Below are 25,466 nucleotides of genomic sequence, written 5' to 3'. Positions count from 1 at the left end.
TTTTAGTGTCACCTGAGAAATAGCATAATCTATATTTTGTGCTTTTCTATTTTGTGTTTATTTTTAAAATGTCTGTTGCTGGTTCTAGTAGTTGTTAGAATATGGTACTTACTTGTGTGCAGTTATTTATAACATTATAGACATGTAGAAATGCTGGACACTTCATTTATTGTATACACAAATTTTATCTTCCTTATCATATTGAAAACCTTAAGGCTGACTGGGTCTTATATGTAAATGCATCCTCACAGTTTCTGGTATGTAGTAAGTAGTCATGACCTCATGGATTCATGATTTGGAGCCAGTTAGAACCCAAGAGAATATTAGAATGATATGACCTGGATTTTTACATGTAAATGGAGTCGAGGTCACAGAGTTAGTCTTTGTAGAGTTTCCTCTGTGGTATGAACACAGATTATGAACCATTAGCCATCTCATAATTGCAATATGGCCTAATAGAATTGGGAGTTAGAATGCAAATCTACCAATATGAATCACTGGCTCTTATTGAAATAGCCAACTTGAAAATTCTAGACATGGGCAAAATTTATATATCTAGTTTACACAAAGAAACCAAAGTGTCCTTATGCATGAAAGACTATATGTTTACAATACTTTTTTAAATATAGATTTTTTAAGACAGAGTAAGGTACATATGTTGAAAGTTACAACAAGGATCCAATCAAGTCTTCATTGCAACAAGGTCAACATTTATTCAATACTACCCAATAGAACTTTTCTGCAATAATGGAAACGTTTTATATCTGTGTTGTCCCATATGGTATCACTAAGCCACATGTGGCTATTGAGCACTTGACATGTGGCTAGTGAGATTGAGGAGATGAATTTTAAAGTTTAGTCAATACTAATTAATTTAAATTTAAATAACCACATATGAGTAGGGGATATTATATTGGACAGTACTCTTTTGGATTAATAAAGATCTAGCATAATAAATTAATTGAACTCTACTATATGACAGGTACTATGCTGAGTGCTTTATATTAATGATCTAATGAGGTTATTATGAAATATAAATCAATTAGTACACATAAAGCACTTAGTATAATGGTCATGGAAAACATTCACTATTAGGTCATTTATTCATCAATCCTGCAAGGTAGACTCTATTATCTTCATTTAATAGATGAGGAAACATAATCTTATTGGAGTTAAGTAACAGCACCTAGTAGAATTATTGTCATCTGAAGGTTGTAAACCAGCTATTTGGGATTATTGTATTGACTCCAAACACCATATTGATTTACCAAAGGTGTGTTTCTCTCCTACATTTTGCTGTAGTTACTAGTATATATGTGTGTGCCCAAAGGAATCACCTCCTCCTTCTCCCAGAAATAGTTCTGTCAGATTCCTTTCCTCTCTCCCTGTATATATAGTGTCCATCTCTTTAACATTGGACAGCGAAATGAAACTTAAATTTTACACTTAAGTCAACAGCATACAGGAGCATGACTCAGTAGACCCAATGTACACCACTAAGTGTACTATTCTGTGGTTGAGTTGCTAGCAAGTTGTCTTATATTCTTGACCCCTAATTTCTTAATCTGAAAAATAGGCAAATGATCAAAGGCAGAGATTGGGAGGGATGCCAGGAAAAATCCTTGCTTGGTCTACATCATTGGGTTGTTATAATGTGTAAATGAGATAGTACTTTTTAAAGTACTTTTGAAAAATCCTAAAGCATAATAACAAGTGATATAATACTCTAACTACTGTCCTTAATCTTTAATCAAAATATACTGAGATAACCCATGAATACATCAATATTATTGTGAATAGAAATGTTTGAGACAATAACTGTGAATTAATGTAATGAATTATTAAGAAATGTGTTTATAAGCTGTACAGTGGTACTTTTAGTTTGCTCATTCCTTTCTCGTTTGAATAGCTCTTTGGGGAAATCCAAGCCATTAGCAAAAATAGACTACTGGAAGAGAGACATATATGAAGCTTATTATTTTTGTTGTTTCCTCAAGGGACTTACCATTTCTAGCAGGTTCAAGAGCAGTCGACTGTGCCTTCTGACAATATTATAAGCTCGACAGCAAAGCTCCACAAAATCTTGGAAATGCTGTGGGTTTTTCCCACCTTCTGTAATAAAGTACTCCATCTCTGAAGTAAAAATAAAAGGTGCTCGGTCCCTACAAACAAAAACAAATAGCAACCATAAGCAGGAAGAGAAGTGGTGTGTAGAGTTCAATTAGGCATTTACAACAACTTATTTTCATTTGATTTTTTTTTTTTTTTTTTTTGTATTTTCTATCTATTCTAAGGAATGGGACTATCTCCTTTATGGAGTAGCTGAAGAAACTTGCTAATTATGGGCTTTGAATAGCCTACCTGGGCTGCAACAGAGAAGGAAGAACATCGATCTATATATCAAATATTTAATTCCAAGTTATATTTGATGGAAATATTATCCATTAAAAATTATTGTAAGACCAATTAATAATGAAAGTGATTTTACAGAAAATATATTCCTAAATTAAAAATAAATAAGACAGATCATGTATTTGACTTCATGGTTTTGTTATTTAAGTTTTCTCTTTTCTTTCCTTTTCTTTTCTTTTTTCTTTTTTTCCTTAGAAGATATTGACTATTTAAGGGAAAAATTTTCAGGTAATGACAAATTCTTCCAGAAGGCAATCTGAGGGAAAAAAAAATGTTACCAATTCACTGTTGTATGCTTAGTAAGGGAAAAAAAGAGTCAGCTGTATTTTATTTCACACTAGGTCAAATAAAAATACGGATCAGAAAGCAGGAAATATGTGCAAACCATGTTGATATGTATATAATGTCACCCCCTGTAGTTCTCAAGGTTGAAAAACAGGAAAACAGAAGACCAGAAAGATGATCCTGTTTTCTCTATTTTTGCCATTTTTCTCATTTTATTTGAGACATAAAGAGACCTAACATGAAGCATTAGCATATCTAAGAGATTAGCAAAGAAAGGATTGGAAACACTTTTCTGTGATGTGAAGAACAACGATGAGACAAAGAATTTTGATACTGATTTGGCCTACGGTCCTCTAGAAACATTTGAGATAGGAGTACAGTTTTGATTAAAACATTGTTTTTAAAGTAAAGACATTTTTATTTTATTTATTTAAAAAAATTTTTTTTAACGTTTATTTATTTTTGAGACAGAGAGAGACAGAGCATGAACGGGGAGGATCAGAGAGAGGGAGACACAGAATCTGAAACAGGCTCCAGTCTCTGAGCTGTAAGCACAGAGCCCGATGCGGGGCTCGAACTCACGGACCGCGAGATCATGACCTGAGCCGAAGTTGGCCGCTTAACCGACTGCGCCACCCAGGCGCCCCAGTAAAGACATTTTTAAATAAATTCAAATAAAACATATTTTAAGATTTCAGCCTGGCAACCTAGATATAATTAAGGTTAGTCTAAGCAATAACTGAAAAAATCAAGGACTATTGAGAAAGCTTCTTTTTTTAAAATAAAGAATGATTATGTTTTTTATTGTTGCTATGCTTAGCATTTGAATAAATATATAACAGAGTGGAAAATTTTGCTAATCTGATTTAAGCCTCTCAGAAGTGTGGCTATTTAAATCAGAAAGCTATAACCTAGGCATTTTGTAGGTGACGTGGAGAAGCAGAATCTAATCATAGGCAAAGTATTTTAAAGAAAATAATCTACCTCTATTTGGCTATAGTTATTTTATTTTATTTTGTTATTTATTTTATTTTATTATTTATTTATTTATTTATTTATGATCCATACTACCACTGAATATCTGACTGAGAGGCTGGTGTAACAGTATCTCTACTTAACTTTATGTTCATTCATTCATTCATTCATTCAACAAAATTTATCAAGCATCTAGATACTGAGGAATGTGTCTTAAGAATCAAGTCCAAATTTAAAAATTTCTGCTTAAAATCCTTTTATTTTTGGCTGTCATTGACTTATCTGATGTATATGCTATAAGTATATTTTACAGCTCTTTATTTTAGTCAAGCTGGAAGCAGAGCTATTGAAAACAGGAGTTATACCATGGGTTCTAATCCTGGACCTGTTATATCTCAATTTCCTCGCCTCTGAGATGCGTAGATAATACTGAGCTCTTAGAATTACTGTGAAGATTAACTGAAAACGTGTACACACTGCCTGATACACAGAGAGTTCTACATGCTTATGAATTGCTATGGTTAGAGGCTCTATGCAGAGGAAACAGATTGCAGGTTTTCAATCATATTCTAGCATTTACTAGTTCTGTGGCCCTGAGCAAGTTATTTGTCCTTTCCATGCCTTAATTTCCTCCTCTGTAAAACAGAGACAAGGGCACTTGACTCCTGTGACTTTTGAGAGGATTAAATGGGTTACAGCATGTAAAAGTTTTAGGACACAGTCTGGCACATAGTAAGCACTGAACAAATGTTAAATACTATTGTTAGTCCTCAAACTAATAACAAATGTGTTCTCAGAGCTAAATCTTGTCATAATTAAATCTCTCTTTCTCTTCAAAAATGCCATCAGTTTAGGGCATCTGGGTGGGTCAGTTAGTTGAGCTTCCAACTCTTGATTTTGGCTCAGGTCATGATACCAGGGTCATTGTATGGAGCCCCACATCAGGCTCCATGATAACTGTAGAGCCTGCTTGAGATTCTTTTCTTCTCTCTCTCTCTGTCTCTCTCTCCTCTGCCCCTCTCCCCCACTCATGCTCTCTCTTTTAAATTAAAAAAAAAAATGCTACCAGTAAAATTCCAGGCTTCCTTCAAGGTTTAATTTACTCCCAGATCCTCCATATAACCTTTTTGCATAAGCCCTTAAGTGGACCTTTGAATTTGGTAGCACTTTTTATTTTTATTTACTTATTTATTTATTTATTTATTTATTTAATATATGAAATTTACTGTCAAATTGGTTTCCATACAACACCCAGTGCTCATCCCAAAAGGTGCCCTCCTCAATACCCATCACCCACCCTGCCCTCCCTCCCACCCCCCATCAACCCTCAGTTTGTTCTCAGTTTGTAACAGTCTCTTATGCTTTGGCTCTCTCCCACTCTAATCTCTTTCTTTTTTTTTTTCTTTCTTCCCCTCCCCCATGGGTTTCTGTTACGTTTCTCAGGATCCACATAAGAGTGAAACCATATGGTATCTGTCTTTCTCTGTATGGCTTATTTCACTTAGCATCACACTCTCCAGTTCCATCCACGTTGCTACAAAAGGCCATATTTCATTCTTTCTCATTGCCACGTAGTATTCAATTGTGTATATAAACCACAATTTCTTTATCCATTCATCAGTTGATGGACATGTAGGCTCTTTCCATAATTTGGCTATTGTTGAGAGTGCTGTGGTAGCACTTTTTATATGTCGCTCACACATGTAGTCATCACTATCGTTAAAATTTTAGTAGCATCTTAGCAATATCCCAGACTTCCATAATCAGAAAAAAAATTTTTATATATAAAAATTTTCCAAATTTTTCATACTCTCTATACTATATTTACTATATTGAATGGAACTCTTGAAATAACTTCAAGAGAGTCAATTTTACAGCTTCCTGAAATTTTCTTTTCTAATGTTGTAGATATGCTCTCTTCTTCCATATGCTTGACCAAATGGATTTCCCTTGGAAAGTTGTTGTAATTATGCTCAAGTTCATGTGATGACACATTTCCTCCTTCCATGGTAACCACCATTATGAGTCAGATGAAGAAACACCATAGCAGAAAATCAAATACACAAAAGAAGCATATCTAGGTTAGAGAAAATATAAACTAATAATAATATTGAAGGACCCAATTTTAGCTGTGTTTAAATATTATCATAATCTAAATTTTCCATGGGCCCCCAAAATAAAATGTTACATTTTTTCTATATGATTTGCATGAGTCACTGCTGAGCAATTTTTAAAATAATGTAGACTAAAATTTTTTTGTAAATGGAAAGAAGTTGAACATGTGAAACAGAATCCTATCACATCCCTATAAGCTGTAAAAATCGTAGCTGGGATGTGCTTTATCAATTCCCTCAAATGTGAACCTAATCCCAGGTCACAGAATTAATGTATTGGAGCCTATGTCTGAAGTTTAAGCGATACTTATAAATTTGAGATATAAATTGGTTATGGCATGAGAGAAGGTTGAAAACTATTTGATCTCCTAGAGTCCATACTGATATTACATTCTGAATCATATGCTGAAAATCTGTCACTTGTAGCTGGACAAATTTACCAAGAAATTTTTTGGTTTCTATTTCCCTAATAGTGGTTTTACCATTGTTTGCCTAAATCCTATCTGTTCTTGCTTCTGTACCTTTTACTTGTATTTTTTCCTGCTTCTGGCCATGTTTCTCTCTCTCTCTGTGTCGCACCTGATGCTCTATTTTTTTTTTTCTAATACTTCTTCTCTAATTTACCGATCCCTCACTGGTTTCTCTCTTACTTTGCCTTTTGTTTTAACTTGGCTCTACAGCTAATATATTTCATTCTTTTTAGTCTCTAGTAGTCTTATGATTTTTTCTCCCAAATAATCTGTGTGATTATCAAGAGGAGAGGCATTATTTTATCTTTCTTTTCTATATTCTTAATGTCTCAAACAATATTTTGATGATATTCTGCAATGGATGCAACAGTAAATATACTTAGTTCACACAGTTAAAAACTTGTGATAATTTAACATTTATGTGGGAAGGCTGTATGAACAATCTTATTGGTTACAATTCTGTCATTTTGTTGTCCAAGTTAATCTTTTTATTAACTTCTAATCAGTCCTTCTCTGAAAGTATTATTCTGTAAAACTGCAAGAATATTTTATACATTTCCCAATATACGTGAGAAGTGAGTAGTGCTTTACAAATGTATATAGACTTGAGAATTTTAAGGATATTTTTATTATAAACAAATACTAATTATTAAGGAGATAAATTATTTCCCATATCAATGGTTAATAATTTGCTGTTTATAATTACTTATGCACAGACTTCCCCCTTAATCATTCTGTAGAAGTGATCTCCTTGTATAAAGTCACTAGAATACTAAGATCATCATCATTAACACTTACACATTTTTATTTTACTGAGGGTACATAAGCTTTTAGGATATGTCTCTCCACTGGGTAACTAGGGAGGCATGCACCCAAACAAAATGTTAGAGTACTATAGTTATTTATCAACAAATATTTATTGAGCATCTATAATAGATGTGTATAAGGCTTATAGGTGATGTTACATATTTTAAAAATCAATATCCTAGAAGCAATACAAATGTATTAATAATAATGATAGTGTTTTGAAAAGGTCCCTCCAGCTGTAATATGGAGAAGAATTTGGGAGAGGGAGAGTATGTGAGTAGATCAGACAAGAGATTTTGCAGAAGATTTTGGTTAGATATGAGTAGCTCAGATTAGGTTTGTGGCTTGCAAATACAGAGAAGTGGGAAGACAAAAAATATTTTGAATCAAAAATCAAGAGGACTTCATATGGTTCAAAATGAGAAGAGTGTTAGGAACAGATTTAAATTTTTGGCTTGTGTATCAGGAAAACTAAAGTGCGACATTCCGAGTGGGTTCAGTTTTGAACAAGCTATGTTTGAGGTGCCTTTGAGATATACAGGAGTAGATGACATTGAGGTATTGTGATACTTATTTCCAGACCATAGAGAAAAGATCTAGGTTGGAGGTAAAATTTCGTGTGTCAGATTTCCACTTCGACTGCATCAGGACCTCAGGACTCAAGAAACAACATGGTGGGGAATTCTCTGGAGGTTTTTTTTTTCCCACATATATTCCAAACATAGACCTCAAGAAGCTGGCAATCGTGAAATGCCAGTGGGTGCAGACAAAAAAATTGCCAAGAAAAGCCTGTTCTTTCTAGCCAAGGGCCCAGGAAAGGGATAGCTGAACAAGGCAGAAAATTAAGTTTAGACAGTAACCACGCTACTCCAACCAAATACTGCAGAAAAGAAAAAAAAAATGACTCCACTTCCCAATGACACCAGTGAAGTCTTCAAAGAGAGCCTAAAATTCCATTCTCACCAGGCTGTAATGAGGGACATCAATTGTTGTCTCTGTGATATCGAGACCATTGAATAAGAAATTGGTATTGGTGGAAGGGAAGACACATAGATCATTTGAGTAGGATACATAACAGAAAGAAACTTACACAAATATGCCCAACTGATTTTTGATGAAGGTCCAAAAGCAATCCAACAGAGAAAAGATACAGATTTTTGATCCCATGATACTGGAGCAAATGGACATTCATAAGCAAAAATAGAAACGTAGACCTAAACCTCATTCCTAATATAAAAGTTAACTTTAAATGGATTACAGACTTAAATATAAAATGCAAAACTACAAAACTTTTGGAAAAAGACATAGAAGAAAATCTTTGAGACCTAGCACTATGCAGAGAGGTTTTTAAGAAAATAAAAAGACAATTTATAGACTGGGAGACAATGTTTGCAAACCACATAGCCAGCAGTAGACTTGTATCTGTAATCTACACAGATCTGTAAAAGAAAAACAATACAATTAGAAAATGGGCAAAAGACAGACAATAGAAGATGATATGAGGATGGTAAATTAGCACATGAAGGAAAGTTCGACATCATTAGATATTAGGTGAATGCAAATTAAAACCACAATGAAATATCACTGCATACCTATCAGAATGGCTAAAATAAAAAGTTAATGACAATTAACTTGCCAAATGCTGGCAAGGAAATGGAGAAACTGGATCACTCATACATTGATGGTGGAGATGGAAAATAGTACAGCTACTCTGGAAGACCACTTGGCAGTTTCTTAAACAACAAGAACAACATCATGCAACTACCATACAACCTAGCAATTATACTTTTGAAAATTTGTCTCAGAGAAATGGATATCTATATTCACACAGAAGCCTGTACACAACTGTGAAGAGCAACTTTACTTGTAATACGTAGAAATTGGACATAATCCAGATGTTCTTCAGTGGGTGAATAATTAAACAAACTGTAGTTTATCCATACTATGGACTATTATTTGTCAATAATAAGAACAAATTATTGATATACAGAACAGCTTGGGTGACTCTCCAGTGAAAAAAGCCAACCCCAAAAAGGTACAGACTGTATGATTACATTTATATAATATTCTTGAAATGACAAAATGATAGAAATGGAGAATAAAATTAATGGAGGGAGACAAGGGTGAGAGGAAAGTGGATATGACCATAAAAGGGCAACAAAGGATACTAGATGTCTTGAAACTCTTTTTCATCTGAACTATATCAATATCAACATCCTGGTTATGATATTGTACTATGATTTTATAAGTTGTTACTGTTGGGGAAACTGGCAAAGGGTACATGGGATTTCTTTGTATTATTTCTTACAACTGCATGTGAATCTACAATTATCTCAAAGTAAAATGTTTAATTGCAATTTGTATGAGTCATCTGGCTATTGATATTGATTGGTAGGAGCCTTGGGTGTGGCTGATACCAGTTTGGAGGAGACTGTAGAGGGAGAATAGAAGAGGGAAAAGAATGAGTTTTGTGGAATTCAACATTTAGTGTCATGGTAAAAGAAAACCTCTTGCACTGGATACTGAGAGGGGAAGAAAAACCAGACAGTGAGGATCTATTCCAGAGGGTAAGCTGAAAGTTATTTTGAGGAAGGAGAAGTCAACACCATTGAAATTTGCTGATCAATCAGGTAAAATGAGGAATAAATACTGTTCAATTAAACACTATACAGGTCATTGTGAGTCTTATGTAATAAAGAAGAAAGTCAGTTTGAAGTGGTTATGGAATGAAAGGTATGGAAAAGATGTCAAGAATTTAGACAACTCCTTCAGGAAGTTTGTGATGAGCAAAGTGGCATGGAAACTGGGCATTTGAGGCAAGGTCACTTAAACTTTGAAGAGACAAGGATATTCAAAAGGATTATTTAAGAGGGAGAGGATAAATATGTAAGACAAAATGAATTATTGATAGCATAATGTTTGTTAGAAGGTGGGAGGGAAATGGCTGCAAAGCACAGATGGAGGGATTGGCTTTAGAAGGGAAACAAATCTACTATAACAAGAAGGAAGAAGTTTATGCAACTGAGATGTAATTAGGTTTGTTAGTTTTGAATTGAGTTGAAAAGCAGTCTCTGTTACTGTTTCTATTGTCTCAATAAAATAGGAGTTCTGGCCCTCTATCTAAAGTAGGGAGTAGGGAATAAGGGTTAGGAGAGATCTGAGGTTTATTCTGCAAGAATAAAGTACAAATCAATGTGGAGCAGGAAATAGTTATATGGCTACAGAGTGTTGTTGGATTTCTGGGGTGTGAGGACAGCGTATTTGAAAATGAAGACAACCTGGGAAGGAGGTTGAGCTCCTGAGGTTGACTCACTAGGTTGAGCATCTGGCTCTTGGTTTCAGCTCAGGCCACGATCTCATGGTTTATGAGTTCAAACCCCTCATCAGTCTCTGTGCTGATGGTATGGAGCCTGCTTGGAATTCTCTCTCTCTCTCTCTCTCTCTGTTCCTCTCCCCACTCATGCTCTTCCTCTTTTTCTGTCTCAAAAGAGATAAATAAAAACTTAAAAAAATTATTTTGAAAATGGAGACGTTTGCCCTATAGTGTTGATGGTTTCTTACAGCGCTTGACTACCGTGGTGTAGCACAGAGAAAGATGAGTGGGTTATGGCACATGTTTATCATCTGCTTTCACACTTTTATTCACAATACTCTACTTTTAAATACAGGCTTTTTGCTCCTTTTTCACCACTAATTTAAGTCTTACCCTTTCTTCAAAGTCCTGCTCATATTACACTTCCTCTTGAAATCTTCCCAATATCACTAGCCCTCACAATGGAGACTGATCTATTCTGAAATATATTTTTAAGGAAATGAACCACGCATCCTAATTGTAACGGATGCATTCTGAAATAGCTGAAGTCTTATATCCTTAAAATGAGTGGCCATTTATTGTTTTATTTCTTAAATGTGTACGTACTTTAAAAAGAATGATGTTTGATTTTAAAGTATTAAACACATAAGCTATTTAAGGACACAGTAATTCACAGGAGCAACTTCCTCAAATGTGAATTATATACTCTAGATACTACCACTGGGCTTCATCCCAGCTGTTCAGGGTGGTCTTTGGCCATCCTAAGTTCCATAAAACAGTTCCTGGTGGGCTCTGAAATTAGAGTCACATTCCATAAACTTTAGACTTCTCTTACCTATTCCTATTAGATAGTTTTTTTAAATTTAAGAGAAAAAAATTTTAAATGTAAGAAAAAGGAAAGAGAATGAACAATTGTGCCTGCCTTTTTACCCATAAGAGAGCACATTGCCCATAGATGGGAGAGTGGTGCTGCTACTTTAACACTTGGTTTTAGTTTGCGAGTGCCTCTCACAGTGCATTCATCTTGCAGTATATTTGATTGAAATTGTTAAAGATATGGATTTAATATATATCATGGTCATAAATGCACGATAACTCTGTCATCTGTTACTAACTAAAGAAGCAGCCACCTGTCCCAATGCTGGACAGAAAACACAGCATGCTGGGATTATTGAGAAATGGGATTATCAGTTGCCTACGTGGCATTTTCCCAAGGCTCCTACCACCTACTGTCTATGATTTTGGACAAGGTATAACAACTAAGACTTCTCTCTGTCTTAGTTCTTGACTTGTAAATTAGAGAAAATAACAGCAACTACTTCAAAGAGTTCCTGTGAGGATTAATTAGCTAATGCATGCCAAGTATTTATGAGGCTTTCAAGGGTAATTTTGACTATTTCCTTTAGAATCTGATTCCCCATACCAGATGATGCAGCATCACAATAAGGGTGCTTACTTTATGCCACTTCCAGTGATAATCCACAGCAATTTGAGAAGACGTATCTGTTTCAGTATTGGTAATATTGGATATGGAGAGTGAAATGGAAAGATAGAGAACTTTATGAAGGATTCATGACAGTAGAATCTGTCTGCTGGGCTCCGTGAACATATATATTTCTTCTTTTGTCGTATAGTTCCTCTAGTATTTACTTGAACAACTGATAATGTCAATAAATGGACATTTATAAATTTCAGTCCCATACTTTAGATTCCATTGTTTGAATATGTATTTGTACCCTGAATTGAAATGTGGGACTCAATAATGAGGTACATTTTATTATTGTTATTATTATTACTACTACTACTATGTTCATGATTTTCAGGTGGTTTTATCCCACACTAAAATATATTGTTTCAGAGATTTAAAAAGTTGCAGACTCCCATCATAGTGAATGGTGTCATTAGTACACAAATAAACAAATGCAGAGTACACTGGGGAATGTTTAAGCCTACCCTTTCCTTGATATCACAAATGACCTACATTTCCGAGAACACATTTTGCTGTCCGACAGAAAGAACACAAGTCTCTTGTCTAATATTATGAGTTAATTGAGAAGGCCAATTTGGAATCCCCACTGGATAGGATAGAACCTTGTATAATTAGACAACACAGGAAATCTCCTATGTGAAATACAGAGGAAACATAAGGGTGTATATACTATTACAAAATGAACATTTAACGCCCTTGAGATCTCCAAGCTCTCAGCAATTATTAACTGAAGGGACTCTCGCCAATAATCTGTTCAGTGTAAAATATGGGGTTTTTTTTCCTCCTTGTCTAGCCTCTTGTAGATGCACTGTAGGGCCATATTCAGATTCTGAGAAGTTCCTGATCTTAATTAAACTGCTTAGTAACTTTAGATACTGACTCTGGAGTTCCTGTCAGGCTCAGATACATTATCTCTTATTTGAAAAGGGTAGTTAACATCCACCTCTTTAAAATGAGCAGTTCTAATTTCTTAAATCTGATATTTTGGGTGGGAGTTTATAGTAGGTCAGGATTTTGTGAGGAGAAGAAGAGACTGGTCAGCGTCTCTAAAATATAATATTCCCTCCCTTGAGTTTGAGTTCAAGAATAAGTGTACCGTTAGGCTTTGCATGGAATTCCAGTGTATTCTTGGAACAGAAGTTAGTCTACATATGAGGAAAAGTTGACCATTGCCATAATGCTTGGTTGAAACTGGATTGTGGAATCACATTTTAAATAGGCTTAGGTTAGAAAATCAAGTTGGATGTAAAAATCAAGAATAGTCCAAGTTACCTCTGGAAACATTTAAATCACCCATTAAGTTACCATATGCATGATCAAAACTTAGGAATCATGCTTGAAATAGATATTTTATCTCTAAGTTTAACACCATGCATGAGTTAAATTCTGCCAAAGGAGGAGGTACTGTTTCTTCAGTTGGACATCAGGTGAAGTTCTTTTAATAGGCTCATGTTTAGGAGACATTTGTAATCTTTATTTTTTAAAAAAAATGTGGGGCGCCTCGGTGGCTTGGTCGGTTGAGTGTCTGACTTCGGCTCAGGTCATGATCTCATAGTCCGTGAGTTCGAGCCCCGCGTCAGGCTCTGTGCTGACAGCTCAGAGCCTGGAGCCTGCTTCCGATTCTGTGTCTCCCTCTCTCTGTGACCCTCTCCCATTCATGCTCTGTCTCTCTCTGTCTCAAAAATAAATAAAAAAGTTTAAAAAAAATGTTTACTTATTTTGACACACACACACACACACACACACACACACACACACACACAGAATGAGCAGGGGAAGGGCAGAGGGAGAAAGAGAATCCCAAGCAGGTTCCACACTGTCAGCTCAGAGCCCAATGTGGGCCTTAATGTCACAAGTTGTGAGATCATGACCTGAGCCAAAATCAAGAGTCAGATGTCCAACCAACTAAGCCACCCAGTGCCCCTGTAGCCTTTCTTTAAAAACTAGATTCATACTTAGTACTACAAGATGCTTCTATTGACAGGCATGTTTAACTTAGACCTACTGAGGAGAGCATACATGTCTTCTGCATGCTTTGTTCACAGACCCACTGAATGCCAGAAGGCAGAATCCTCCCACCATTTAAATTGTACTCACTCTCCCTCTTCTTCCCCCCTCATTTCCTTCCTTTTATTTCCCCTTTCTCATACTTCATCCTTTCTCAATCATCCCTCACTCTCTTCATCTGAAAACTTACATGTCTCTCTTTGAAGAAAATTCATGTTTTTTTTTTTTTTTTAATTAGAGGAACTGTTTTCCACTTATACTGGGAGGGAAGTAGATATAAAAAAGGTTACTCAGAAGAAACAAGGTGATAAAATATAGTGTAATGATATGGGGAGGTAGGAGAAGAAAGAGAAACAATAGTATGGAGATGAGAATGACAGAACAAACTTCTTTTCTGGAAATAAGTCTATGTGAGAGTGCTTTGAACATCCAAGCACTGTTCAAATGTTAGGTGTAGTTTGTTTAGGGCTGGCTTTGTGGCTGGAGAAAGCCTTTGTACCATTTTTTTCAGTTATTTTATTGTAGAATACATATTACATAAAGTTTACCATCTCAACAATTTTTACATATATAGTTCAGTGGTATTAAATATATTCATAATAGTGTGGAACCATCAAAAAAGCCATCCATCTCCACACTTCTTTCATCTTTTAAAACTGAAACTCTATTCCCACTAAGCAATGACTTCCCATTCCCCCATCCTCCCAGATGCTGGCTACCACTATTTTGCTTTTTCTATGATTCTGATAACTCTAAGTGCCACACGTAACAATTTTGTCTTCAGAAAAATTGTACTTTCTCAGGTCAAGGGAGGTAAATTTTATGGCATTTTTGTAGTGATCCTTCAATCACCCAAGACTTAGCTTCTGCTAAGTGTCAGGAGACAGGTGTATATGATTCAAAGATGTCCTGCAGGCATTCACAGTTGGAGAGGTATTGGCAAGTGTGCTTTTTTTAGATACTGAGGCCTGCTTTGAGTAAAAAGAATCACAATGTTTATTTAATAAACAAATGTGTGAATAACAGACCAATGAGACTCACCCAATTTCAGAGGACATTAAGACAGTAATTAAAGCATGTGGGAGATCATTAATGCCTATATAGCATTTGGATTACATGAATATTACATTAAACCAGAATGATTGGAGTAAAACAAAAAATCTTTTAATCTGCTAAGGGAAAATTTTTTCGAAGATGGTTTTAAATTGACAATATTTAGAATATAAACATACAATACTCAAATTAGAAATTAAACATAAAAAAATTTTACATCAGGGGTGCCTGGATGGTTCAGTTGGCTAAGTGTCTGACTCTTGATTTCAGCTCAAGTCATGATCTCACGGCGGTGAAATCAAGCCCCATGTGAGGATCCGTGCTCAGCGCAGGTTCCTCAGTCACCTTTTATTTGTAGAGGGCTACACCTTTCCAATTGCTCTCCATCCTTCATTTCTTGTTTCCTCACAATAATCCCATGAGGTAGGTAGGATAAAGAATACTATTATTCCTACTTTACAAATGGTGAAAATGTAGATCCAGAGAGAGAGGTTACCTGACCCAGACCCATGTACTGTCAGGGGCAGAGATGTCACTTAGACTAGAGGGCCTTGTTGACAAGACTGCCCTGCTCCTTGTCACTTCCACCTGCCTGCCTTTGATCCATCAAGCTGACAGCTCCCCCCAAGCCCTCAAGTCCCAGATTCTCTCTCCCTCTTCTCCCCCTCTTACACACTCTCAATCTTTCTCTCAAAAAAGTTTTTTTTTTTTTTAATCAGTGGTAACTAACTATTGAAGATCATGTCAAGATGATTACAGATATAGGGAACGTTTATGACTAATATTGAGAGGAAAATTCTGAGATTAATTATATTTGGTGATTGATGATCTATTGGGACAAAACTTCAAAAGGGTATAAACCATGCTGTAATAAGACATATATAATATTTTGATTATCCTCATGTAAATATTTCAATAGGAAAATAAAAGTATTTTATTTTGTTTGTATGCTGGGATGATTTTTCATCTGTTTTAAATGGATTTATGTCCTCTGGTATGCTGATGTATATTTAATAACTAGCTAATTTATTTTAAGAGAAAAATAAAGCTCTCATTTATGACATTTGCCAATTGTCATGGTGTATACACTCTCACCATGGCTGATTTTAGGCTGCCAAAGTGATGTTTTTGAATATGGAGTTGAAAAGGAATACACAAAATAAGCTCTTGCCAGCTAGCATGAGCCCAGTCCAGCACACCTCTGTTTATGTATGAAATCATATCAGAAGTCAAGAATGATTTGGTGAAATACCTTACAACCTAATAAATCTGAAGAACAGTGCAAGGCAATCCAGTCTGTCAATCAACAAGCCTCAAAGTCAGAGAAGTTAAAGGACTAATAGTTCAATTCATGAATTTTAAAGCACATACTTTAAAAAAGTACCAAAATAAGATACATCATTTAAATATTTTTTCTTTATTTAGAGAGAGAGTGAGCATCCACAAGTGAGAGAGGGGACACAGGGAGAGAGAGAGAATCTTAAGCAGGCTCCACGCTCAGGGCAGAGTCAGATTCAGGCTCAATCCCCCAACCCTGGGATCATGACCTAATCCAAATCAGGAGTCTGACCCTTAAACAACTGAGCCACCTTTTAAATAATTTTAAACACAAAGAAACAATAATCATCTAGAGATTCAATTTCACTTCTTGTCACTTCATTTGGAATACTTGCATTACAGTTAATTACAACAAACATTTCTAGAGCTTTCACTGGATGCCAGGCATTCTTCCAAGCACTCTATATGTATCAGTTAATCTTCAAAAAAATCTGTTTTATAAAAAAACTAAATTGGAGCACAGAGAAGCCATTTGTTCAAGGTCACATCATTAGTACATTAATTAGCATGGGATTCAAAAAAACTCATACAGTCTATCTCTGGACTACCTGACGTCAACCACCACTCATACAGTCCCTAAAATTAAAGATTTCATGCAAGTCTAGCATTACTGAAGTGAAAGACCATACAGGTTGTAAAATATAGTTTTCAAAAAAAAAAGTATCAAATAATGAGTTAGAAGAGTAGTAAATATCACCAATAAATGTCTTCCTTAGTTTCTCCTCCTCTGTAAAAGAGTCACTATCAAGAAATTATGGAGTTGAAATTTAGAGTTTGTTACAATAATATCTTTTATTTAATGAAAAAATTGCTATATAGAAATTGTTACAGGGGAACTTTGAAAAATTGTGGATGCATAACTTGTTAACCACTTTAATTTGAATTTTTGTGAGATAAAATAAAATAAAGAAGATAATAATTAAGCAATATTTCAAAAGAAAAACCCATTGGCTTCAGAAAGTTGATGAAATTCTTCATTGTTTACATTGTGAGGATTAGCCAAAATTTCCCCAGAATCATTAAGGAATGCTAGGGCTGAATTGCCCTGTGATTTAATCCATTGGTGAATATCCTCTTTAATCTAATAATTAAAACCAATAATGAAGGATTGTTTGTTTATACACAGGATGTGAAATCCTTCATATTTATAACTGAGATGTGAGGGTTTTTTTCTTTCTTCAAAGTTAGAAAGTCTGCAGAAACCTCTGATTTGGTAAAAGCATGGGCTTTCCATATTTCTGGGAAACTGAATTCAGAGGAATGGTTTAGAGACATCTGGGCAAGGACTCCAAATGTGAGTGTTGCTGGGCTGACTCAATATAATCCAAGAATCAAGAGAGCCAATGTCTGTAGGCATTGTCTAAATAGGATTATATAGATGGTTAGTGGGAGAGGTTTTGGAATGGTGATGTAAGCATGAATATAAAAGGGCAATGGCCCAGCAAGAAATCAGCTTCTTTTTCAAGATCCTGCTTGTAAAAAAAACATTGCCTCATTGCTCTTCTTAAGGAAACTAAAGATCAAGGGAAAGATATACTACATCTGGTTCTGCTCTGTTGGACTGCTAACTTCTATTATTAAATTCTGTATCCTTGGCTAAAGGGTATATCTACAACTTAGAGAGGGGGTTTTATGTGTGTATGTGATTTCTTTTGCCAACCTATAAACCACCCACAACTGGAAACTGTACTCTTATGTGCAGTTGAACAATGGTTTAGGCAAATGTATTATTAAGTAAAATTAGTCCCTATGTGTTAGTAATCTTTTGTAAACCTAGAAAGTTATACAAATATTTTCATCTTCCATAGTGTTAAGGAGTATACAATAGTAGAAACACATGTATCTGAGATACGTGTACTTTCTAGTCCCAGTGGGTGCAGCATTTTATGTTAAGGAGTATGATCCTGGGTTATTACTAGAGCATTATGGCCTTGCTAGACTGTGAGAGACTAGGATAGTCCTAGGGCATTATTTACATACGTGGCTTTGTACATTATGGGTGGGTTATTAATATGCCTAGTATGTGTTTAGAAGGAGCTAGGTGAAGCTAGTCTCTTTAAAGATCAGGTCTATAATATAATAAATATAGTATAAGTAAGAACATTCATGTGTCCTAGGAGAATATAGAGGTTCAATTTATAAGAAGTCTATTGTCAACCTAGCAACCAATAAGAACAGCCAATGGTCCCAAGTTAGAAGAAGTTGGCCATCTTATGAAACAACACTCAAATGAACTTCAGAAACAGCCAAAAGACACTGGGAAGGAAACTATTAGAATGTAATTCAAAAGATATAGTGAATAAAAATGAGTAGGAATAGTTCAGTTTACCTGTTAAACTCAGAGCAGAAGTATCAGTTTCAAGACAGAAATCCAAGGAGACATTGCTAATTAGCCTTACATAGCCACTGGTGGAGATAAAATCTTGCAAATAATAATCCAAATGGATCATAATGCTTCAGTTGGCCTCCTTAGCTGGTGAACAATAATCAGTCATCTCAAGAAGACACTGCCAGCTTCATTTCATTCATCCAATCAATGATTATTGAATGATTGAGGGCTTCCACATGAATGGTTTATTAACTGATAAACAATATTGAGAACCTACTATGAGTGAGGTTATGTACTGTGCTGGACGCATTTTCATGTACCTCAGATGTTACCTAAAAGAGTTAAAATTGCCAAAGAGAGGACCTGAATAGACATTTTTCCAAAGAAGATGTAAAGACAGCCAACAGATGAGATATATGTAAAGATGCTGAACATCATGAATCACCAGGGAAATTCAAATCAAAACCACAGTGAGATACCACCTTACAGCTGTTAGAATGGCTAGTATCAAAAACACAAGAAATAACAAATGTTGGTAAAGATGTGGAGAAAACGAAACTCTTGGGGACTGTTGGTCAGAATATAAATTGGTGCAGCCACTATGGAAAGCAAAAAATTAAAAACAAAGCACCATGCAATCTAGTAATTCCACAGCTGGGTACTTACATTAAGAAGATGAAAATATTAGTTTGAAAATATATATGTTTCTCTGTGTTTATGTCCATTAATAGATGAATGGATAAAGATGTGGCATATACACACAATAGAATATTAGCCATAATAAAGAATGAAATCTTGTCATTCGTGACAACATGAATGGATCCAGAGGGTATTATGCTTAGTGAAATAAATCAGACAGAGAAAAACAAATACCATATGATTTCACTTATATGTAGAATCTGAAAAACAAACAAAACAAATAAATGAATAAAGAATCCAGAAACACATTCATAAATACCCAGAACTGGTAGTTGCCAGAAGGGAGGAAAGTAGGGAGTAGGAAAAAATAGATGAAAGGGATTAATAGGTACAAACTTCCAGTTAAAAAATAAATAAGGCACAGGGATGAAATGTACAGCATAGGGAATATAGTTAATAATGTAATAACTGTGTGGTGACAGATGGTGACTACACTTGTGGTGAGCATTTTGTAATATATAGAATTGCTGAATCATATGTTGTACACCTGAAACTAATATAATATCATATGTCAAAAAAATTGCTAAATCAGAAGCAGCAGTAGCTCTTGTAATATTAATAAACAAACAAATTGAGCTCCACCTTTTTTATAGACCCTGGTACATATCTCCATTATAGGACTTACCGTATTGTTTAGTAACTTGTTCTTATTTTTTATGACTTATTCAATTTTTTCTGTGAAACTGAAATATTTTTATTCCTTTTTTAACCACCCACATGGTCAACACTATTGCTGGTTAAATAAATGAGTAAGCGTTAGCCCAAATATCCAGTGGACAATACAGCAAAATAAATAAATAAAGATGTCAGAATTGAAATCTAATCTTTAAATTTCTAGGAAAGAATGGATTGTAGGGAAAAAGTATTATATGGGTAAATTATGTTCATGCTTATGTACATTAATTAGCTTTTGTCTTTCATAAACTAGGTATCTTGCTTCTATGCTTTTCTGATAGTCCGTACATCTATTTCTGCCTTTATCACATTTTATAATGATTATTTATGTTTTTGTCTTCTAGTAGTCTAAGAAAGAGCAAACCCCATTGAGGTGGTAAATGTGTACTATCCACCTTTGTATCCTCAAGATTTATCACAGTGCTTGGCACGCAGATTATCCTCAGTAGATTTTTAAGGAATGAATGCAGATGTGGTGAATTTTCTTGAGGTAGTCATAATAGAAGGCAATGCATTGAAAATAACAACATGTGAAATGATTCCATTTGTATGCTTCTACAAAATAGGAGATACCATATTATGTAGTTTATATTGGCATTTTAATACCAGATAACTGCCATCTAGTGAGAGTTCATCATGTTATATTATAGAAGACATTATTATTCCTTTGACTGAGTAGATACTTTTAGCTAAAAGTGAGTGATTACTCTTTGGAATGATTTGGTCCCATTTCTACTTTAAGGTATTGTATCTTTTTAAAGCAAGGGACTTTAGTCTTAAACTTTGGGTTTCCTTGTCCCAGTTCAAATAAAATAAAACAAAAACTTATTCATCCACCAGTCTTTTTGGTTTCAGTAAATGATATAATTATTTGTTAAGATTAAAGATCCAGGCATTATCCAGGCAAAATAGAATGTTTTCTTTTCTATTTCTACTTGCTAAGCCCCTCCCCCAGCCATTAGTCACTGCCAATGTCCAATCAATTAGCAGGTCTTATGGCTCTGACCCCAAATTATATTCTGAATCTCAGTTTTTACCACTTCTTTTCCATTAAGGCCTTGCCCTAATCATTGTAGTAGACTCCTAACTGTTCTTACTACTTCACAGGAGAGAAGAACACGTTTTGAAATTCACTGAAATCCATCAATGGCTTGCCCCGAACCCAAAATAAAAACCAACCCTCATACCATGTCCTCAGTGCCCTACTTGGTCTGGCCTCCTCAAGCTCTTCACCTTTACATCTTACTGCCTGCCCCCTCTCCATCCACTTCCAGGTCCCAGGTCTTCTTATCACTGGATCATACTAGGCTTATTTTCATGCTCATGACTATTACTTTTGTTGTTCTCTTTTCTTAGAAATCTATTCTCATGGAGTTCCACAAGGTAGATAATTAATTACACAGTGGTCTCTCATCTCTTTCTAGAGGCCTCTTTAAAATGGCATCCCTGCTCCAGTCACTCTCCATATAATTTCTTTGCTTCAGTTTCTTATTAAGAAATTAAATTCTTCATTTACTCATATTACTTCTTTACATGCTAACTTGTTTAATGTGTATCATTCTTCCTAGAAAGATTATCAGGTTTGTGTCTTCCTTGTTTGCTGTTACATCCTCAGAGCCTTGATCGGTTGTTGCTCACTGGGTATTTTTGAAATGACTTAAGGTTATTTCAGTGTAGGAAATGTGCTAGTTTTGTGATATGTAGACCAGGGATGGTGATTGCTATGGGCAATATACTGGATGTATTGAGACCACGAATTCATGCCTCATTGTCCATTCAGGGTTTATAAGAAAGCAAGAATATTATATTTCAGACAATTCAGACTGGAGCAGGATTAGTTTCTCATGGGAGAAGTCCACTAACAATTTGAGGAAACCTAATTTGTTCCATTAAAAATATATTGAAGAAAATATTTCCTTCAATCATATTAGACATATAAACATGTTTATGTTATCTGGGGGGGTTTGAGAGCTGGGGGAGCAAGCCATCTGCCGGGTTTCTATGCTATTACATGTCCTATATCACTCCGGGACATTGCTTAATTACTGTAATAGACATTATTTTCACACTGACCTTTTTATCCCTCCAAATGTTTGTGCATGACCTAGGAATTTTCCAAAGTCAATATGAAACATGTGGCCTGACTTTGTCAGCATGATATTGTCGTTATGTCGGTCACAGACTCCCAGGATGAACGTTACCACACACCAGCCGGCACAGGAATAGAAAAAGTTCCTCAAGGCCTAATTGGTTGAAAAGAAATAACACAAAGATAACACACAGATAAAATAAGCAAATGCATTAGCATCAGAGATAATGGTAAAAAGTAGTATAAAAAGCGAAATTACATAATCGAGACCCACTTCTACGTCTCAGTTGAGAGAAGATTATGATTAAATGACTGGTTCTTGATATGCTATAGAAGAACATGAAGCAATTTCTTCTGTGGCTAATAAATGTTTTCATTTAAATTGGGCAAAATATCTCTTTCATTCAGTTGGATCTAATTTTCATAGCTTATTGAAGAGGATTCCTGGTGTATTTTTTTGATGTCCCAAGTATACAATATTGAATGATTTTTTTTCAAGGTAAAAGAAGAAGGAAAAATATGGCTCAATATTTCCTATCCCCAGAGAAACTTAAAATGTCAATTTTGAATATTTGAATTTGTAACACAGAAAAAACTGTATTGAGATATAGGTAATATATTATGTTTATCCTTACAAATATGTCATCCAGCTAATGTCCAAAAGTGTCTTGGTACAGTATACATCAGTGAATGTCTGTGTGGGTGGAAGCAGGTTATCACTAAGTCAATTGTGGCTTCTGTTTCTTTAATAAACAGAGGTTTCTTGCCAAAATTACTCTTTGTTTTCAAATGTTTCCTGAGTACACATTATTTTCATCAGTGATACAACCATGACTGTAACCATGGTGGAGCTGTGAGTGATTGGTTGGGCCATGGTAATGGGTCTCCTGGAATGGTGTGGCTGACATGCTGGAGTGGAAATCTATGTCACTGGATTACCTGTCTTCGTTCCAGATATCCCAAGTGCCTGAACAAGTCACTTAATTTGTCTCATTATATATGTTTCACTTACGAAGTGAAGATAATAAAAGATGCCCTTATGTGTAGCTGTGAAGAGCAAATATATGCGTAAACACCTCAAACGATATAACCCCAGGGATTTGTGCAAAACTCAAGTTCTAATTTTGTGAATGATTACAAAATAGATTTCAAGGTAATGTCACCTCATATTTGTTATTTGACCTCCAAAACCCCATATTTTGCTCCACTTCAATCTCATAGAAATCTGAAACCGATGAACTCTTGGGTCTCCCTATCATGGCCTGTGTTAACTAGGGTGACCAATCATTCCACTTTGTTCAGGACTGAGGAGTTGCCTAGAATGAAGAAATTTCAGTGCTCAGGACAGTTTGGAGAAAATTCAGTGCTAGCCCTTATTGTATCTTTGTGTGAATTAGCATAAAGATGTTCCTCCCTCCAGGTAGACCCAGCTGGACCAGTTCATGCTTTGGCAAGTGGAATAAAGACTGGATTTAAGCAACTCATTCCTCAGCTGGGAGCCCTGGTAGATGGCAGAACCTGCACAACTATACACCACAGGCCAGATGCCAGCATAAAGGGAAGTGGGAAAAAATGTTTTCAGTCAAATATAATAGTACATTTTGTAAAGTTCTGAGATATTTATGCATTTTACAAACATTGGAAGAATAAGGCATGAAAAAGTAGAGCTCGGCAGAAGAAATGCATTGCAAAGGAAGGAGAGGGATTTATAGAAACTGGAGGTTGTATACAGATAGTCAGAGATAACTTGAAAGAAGTAGTTTCAGGAGCAACATCTCAAGAGAGATGGCTGTAAGAAACAAAACCAAATACAGAAATTTTATCTAGTTAATATACCATTTAAACTGGATCATTATTACTAAGCTGATGACTGAATGGATTAGAACTCAAGGTGTCCTTAATTTACTTTTTCATGCAACACAATAGTTAATGATCCAGAGCATATTCTTCTTTAAGTACATTATTTAAAATTAGCTACAGCAGGACAAACCTTTTCATAATCTGCCTTTAAATGGTTGTGCTGACTGAACCATTTTTTGATTGTGTTTTCTTTCAATGGTCCTATCAGTCCAGAATGGCGATGGATCTTTGCTAGGGTGATGGCATCGGGCACCATCTGCACCAATCCTGGTTGATAAAAAAGAGATGATATAAATAATTTCTTCTTCACAAGATGAGGAATACTTAGCTAACACATCTTGACCTATGTGGCAACAATACTTCTCAGCACTACTTCAGTTATCCTTTTCTTTGTAAACCTTCTTTTCTGAAGAAGACTTATCTGGATGAAGAAGACTTCCTTCTAATTTTTCTGAAGTCCTGGGGAGCACTTATTGTGTTCGGAACTATCAGAAGAAGCTTCACTATTTTTTTTTTTGAACTACAGTAGAGAGCCAATCTAGACGGTCTCACAGAACTCTCAGACAATAAGATAGTCGGTTAATTACTGTATGACTTGTGCATTCATTTACAGTTGAAGAGAGGACATTCAAACTTGTATAACAAGCGTATTTATGATAGAAGAGAACCAAATACAATATCCATAACAAATATTTCAAATATATTATAAAAATCAAGGTTCAGGTTAATGAAAGCTTCATAGTTAAATGTCCCATTTCTAGGAGTGAACAGAATAATTGCAGTAAACATGTGGAGAGCCATCTGCTCCTTTCTTCTCAGCCAACATTAAAGACAAACTATGCTAATAATTTTTTAAAGGGGAGCATATATTGATTGAACTTCATTAGGACCTTTGCCCCACTGGCCATGTATCCATTAAGGCTTTTTTCATTGTGTTCCTAAGGTTATTAAAATGTAAATATTTTCAAATCTTCTGATTTTTATTCTGTACAGAATAGCAATTTAGACCCAGTATTTAATAAAACTGCCCAGACTAATGTCCACAAAACAACCTGTAATATACTGTTCTGTAAATAAAATCACTGAAAGAAATTAAAGTCTAGTATTTTTGATTTCCACAATCTTGAAAATTGCAAGAGTTGAAAACTCAAATGTCCAAAGAGACCAAGGACACAAATGAAACTATTTGAAAAGAGAGATGTTTGAATTTATGAAACTATTTCATAATCTGTCTTCAAACATTCAGATTAAACAACAATTAATCAAATCACAGTGTTGGTAAATGAAACACTTCTCTGTGCTGGAGTCGGCCAGCAGTAGCTGGTTGCAGCCTTAATCTCTCTTAATATTTAATAGTCCAGTTGTGACTCTTAGACATCTACATTGCTGGATCAGAAAGAAATTTAAACATGGGGAGTGGGAATGGAATATTGAATGCTGCAGAAATAACCTATAAAGCATATCTGAAGGAAGGAAGGAAGGAAGGAAGGAAGGAAGGGGAGAAAGAGAGATAGGGAGAGGAAGGAAAGAATGGAGGGAGGAAAGGAGGGG

General features: G+C 35.2%; 1 protein-coding gene across 8 annotated transcripts in view; it reads right to left on the bottom strand.

Annotated features, from left to right (window-relative positions):
* The window catches only part of PIK3C2G (phosphatidylinositol-4-phosphate 3-kinase catalytic subunit type 2 gamma), a 347,337-nt gene that overhangs the window by 90,966 nt on the left and 230,905 nt on the right, over positions 1-25,466 (bottom strand). For all 8 annotated transcript variants that reach the window (XM_042945913.1, XM_042945912.1, XM_042945916.1 and 5 more), the window contains 3 exons: positions 24,046-24,182; positions 22,040-22,209; positions 2,006-2,162 (listed from right to left, as the gene is read on the bottom strand). In XM_042945913.1, the coding sequence (XP_042801847.1) occupies positions 2,006-2,162; positions 22,040-22,209; positions 24,046-24,182 (464 nt within the window). The remainder of the gene's footprint in view (positions 1-2,005; positions 2,163-22,039; positions 22,210-24,045; positions 24,183-25,466) is intronic.

Source organism: Panthera leo, chromosome B4 (assembly GCF_018350215.1).
Source record: "Panthera leo isolate Ple1 chromosome B4, P.leo_Ple1_pat1.1, whole genome shotgun sequence".
Lineage (NCBI taxonomy): Eukaryota > Metazoa > Chordata > Mammalia > Carnivora > Felidae > Panthera > Panthera leo.
This window is presented reverse-complemented; position numbering and strand designations above follow the sequence as displayed.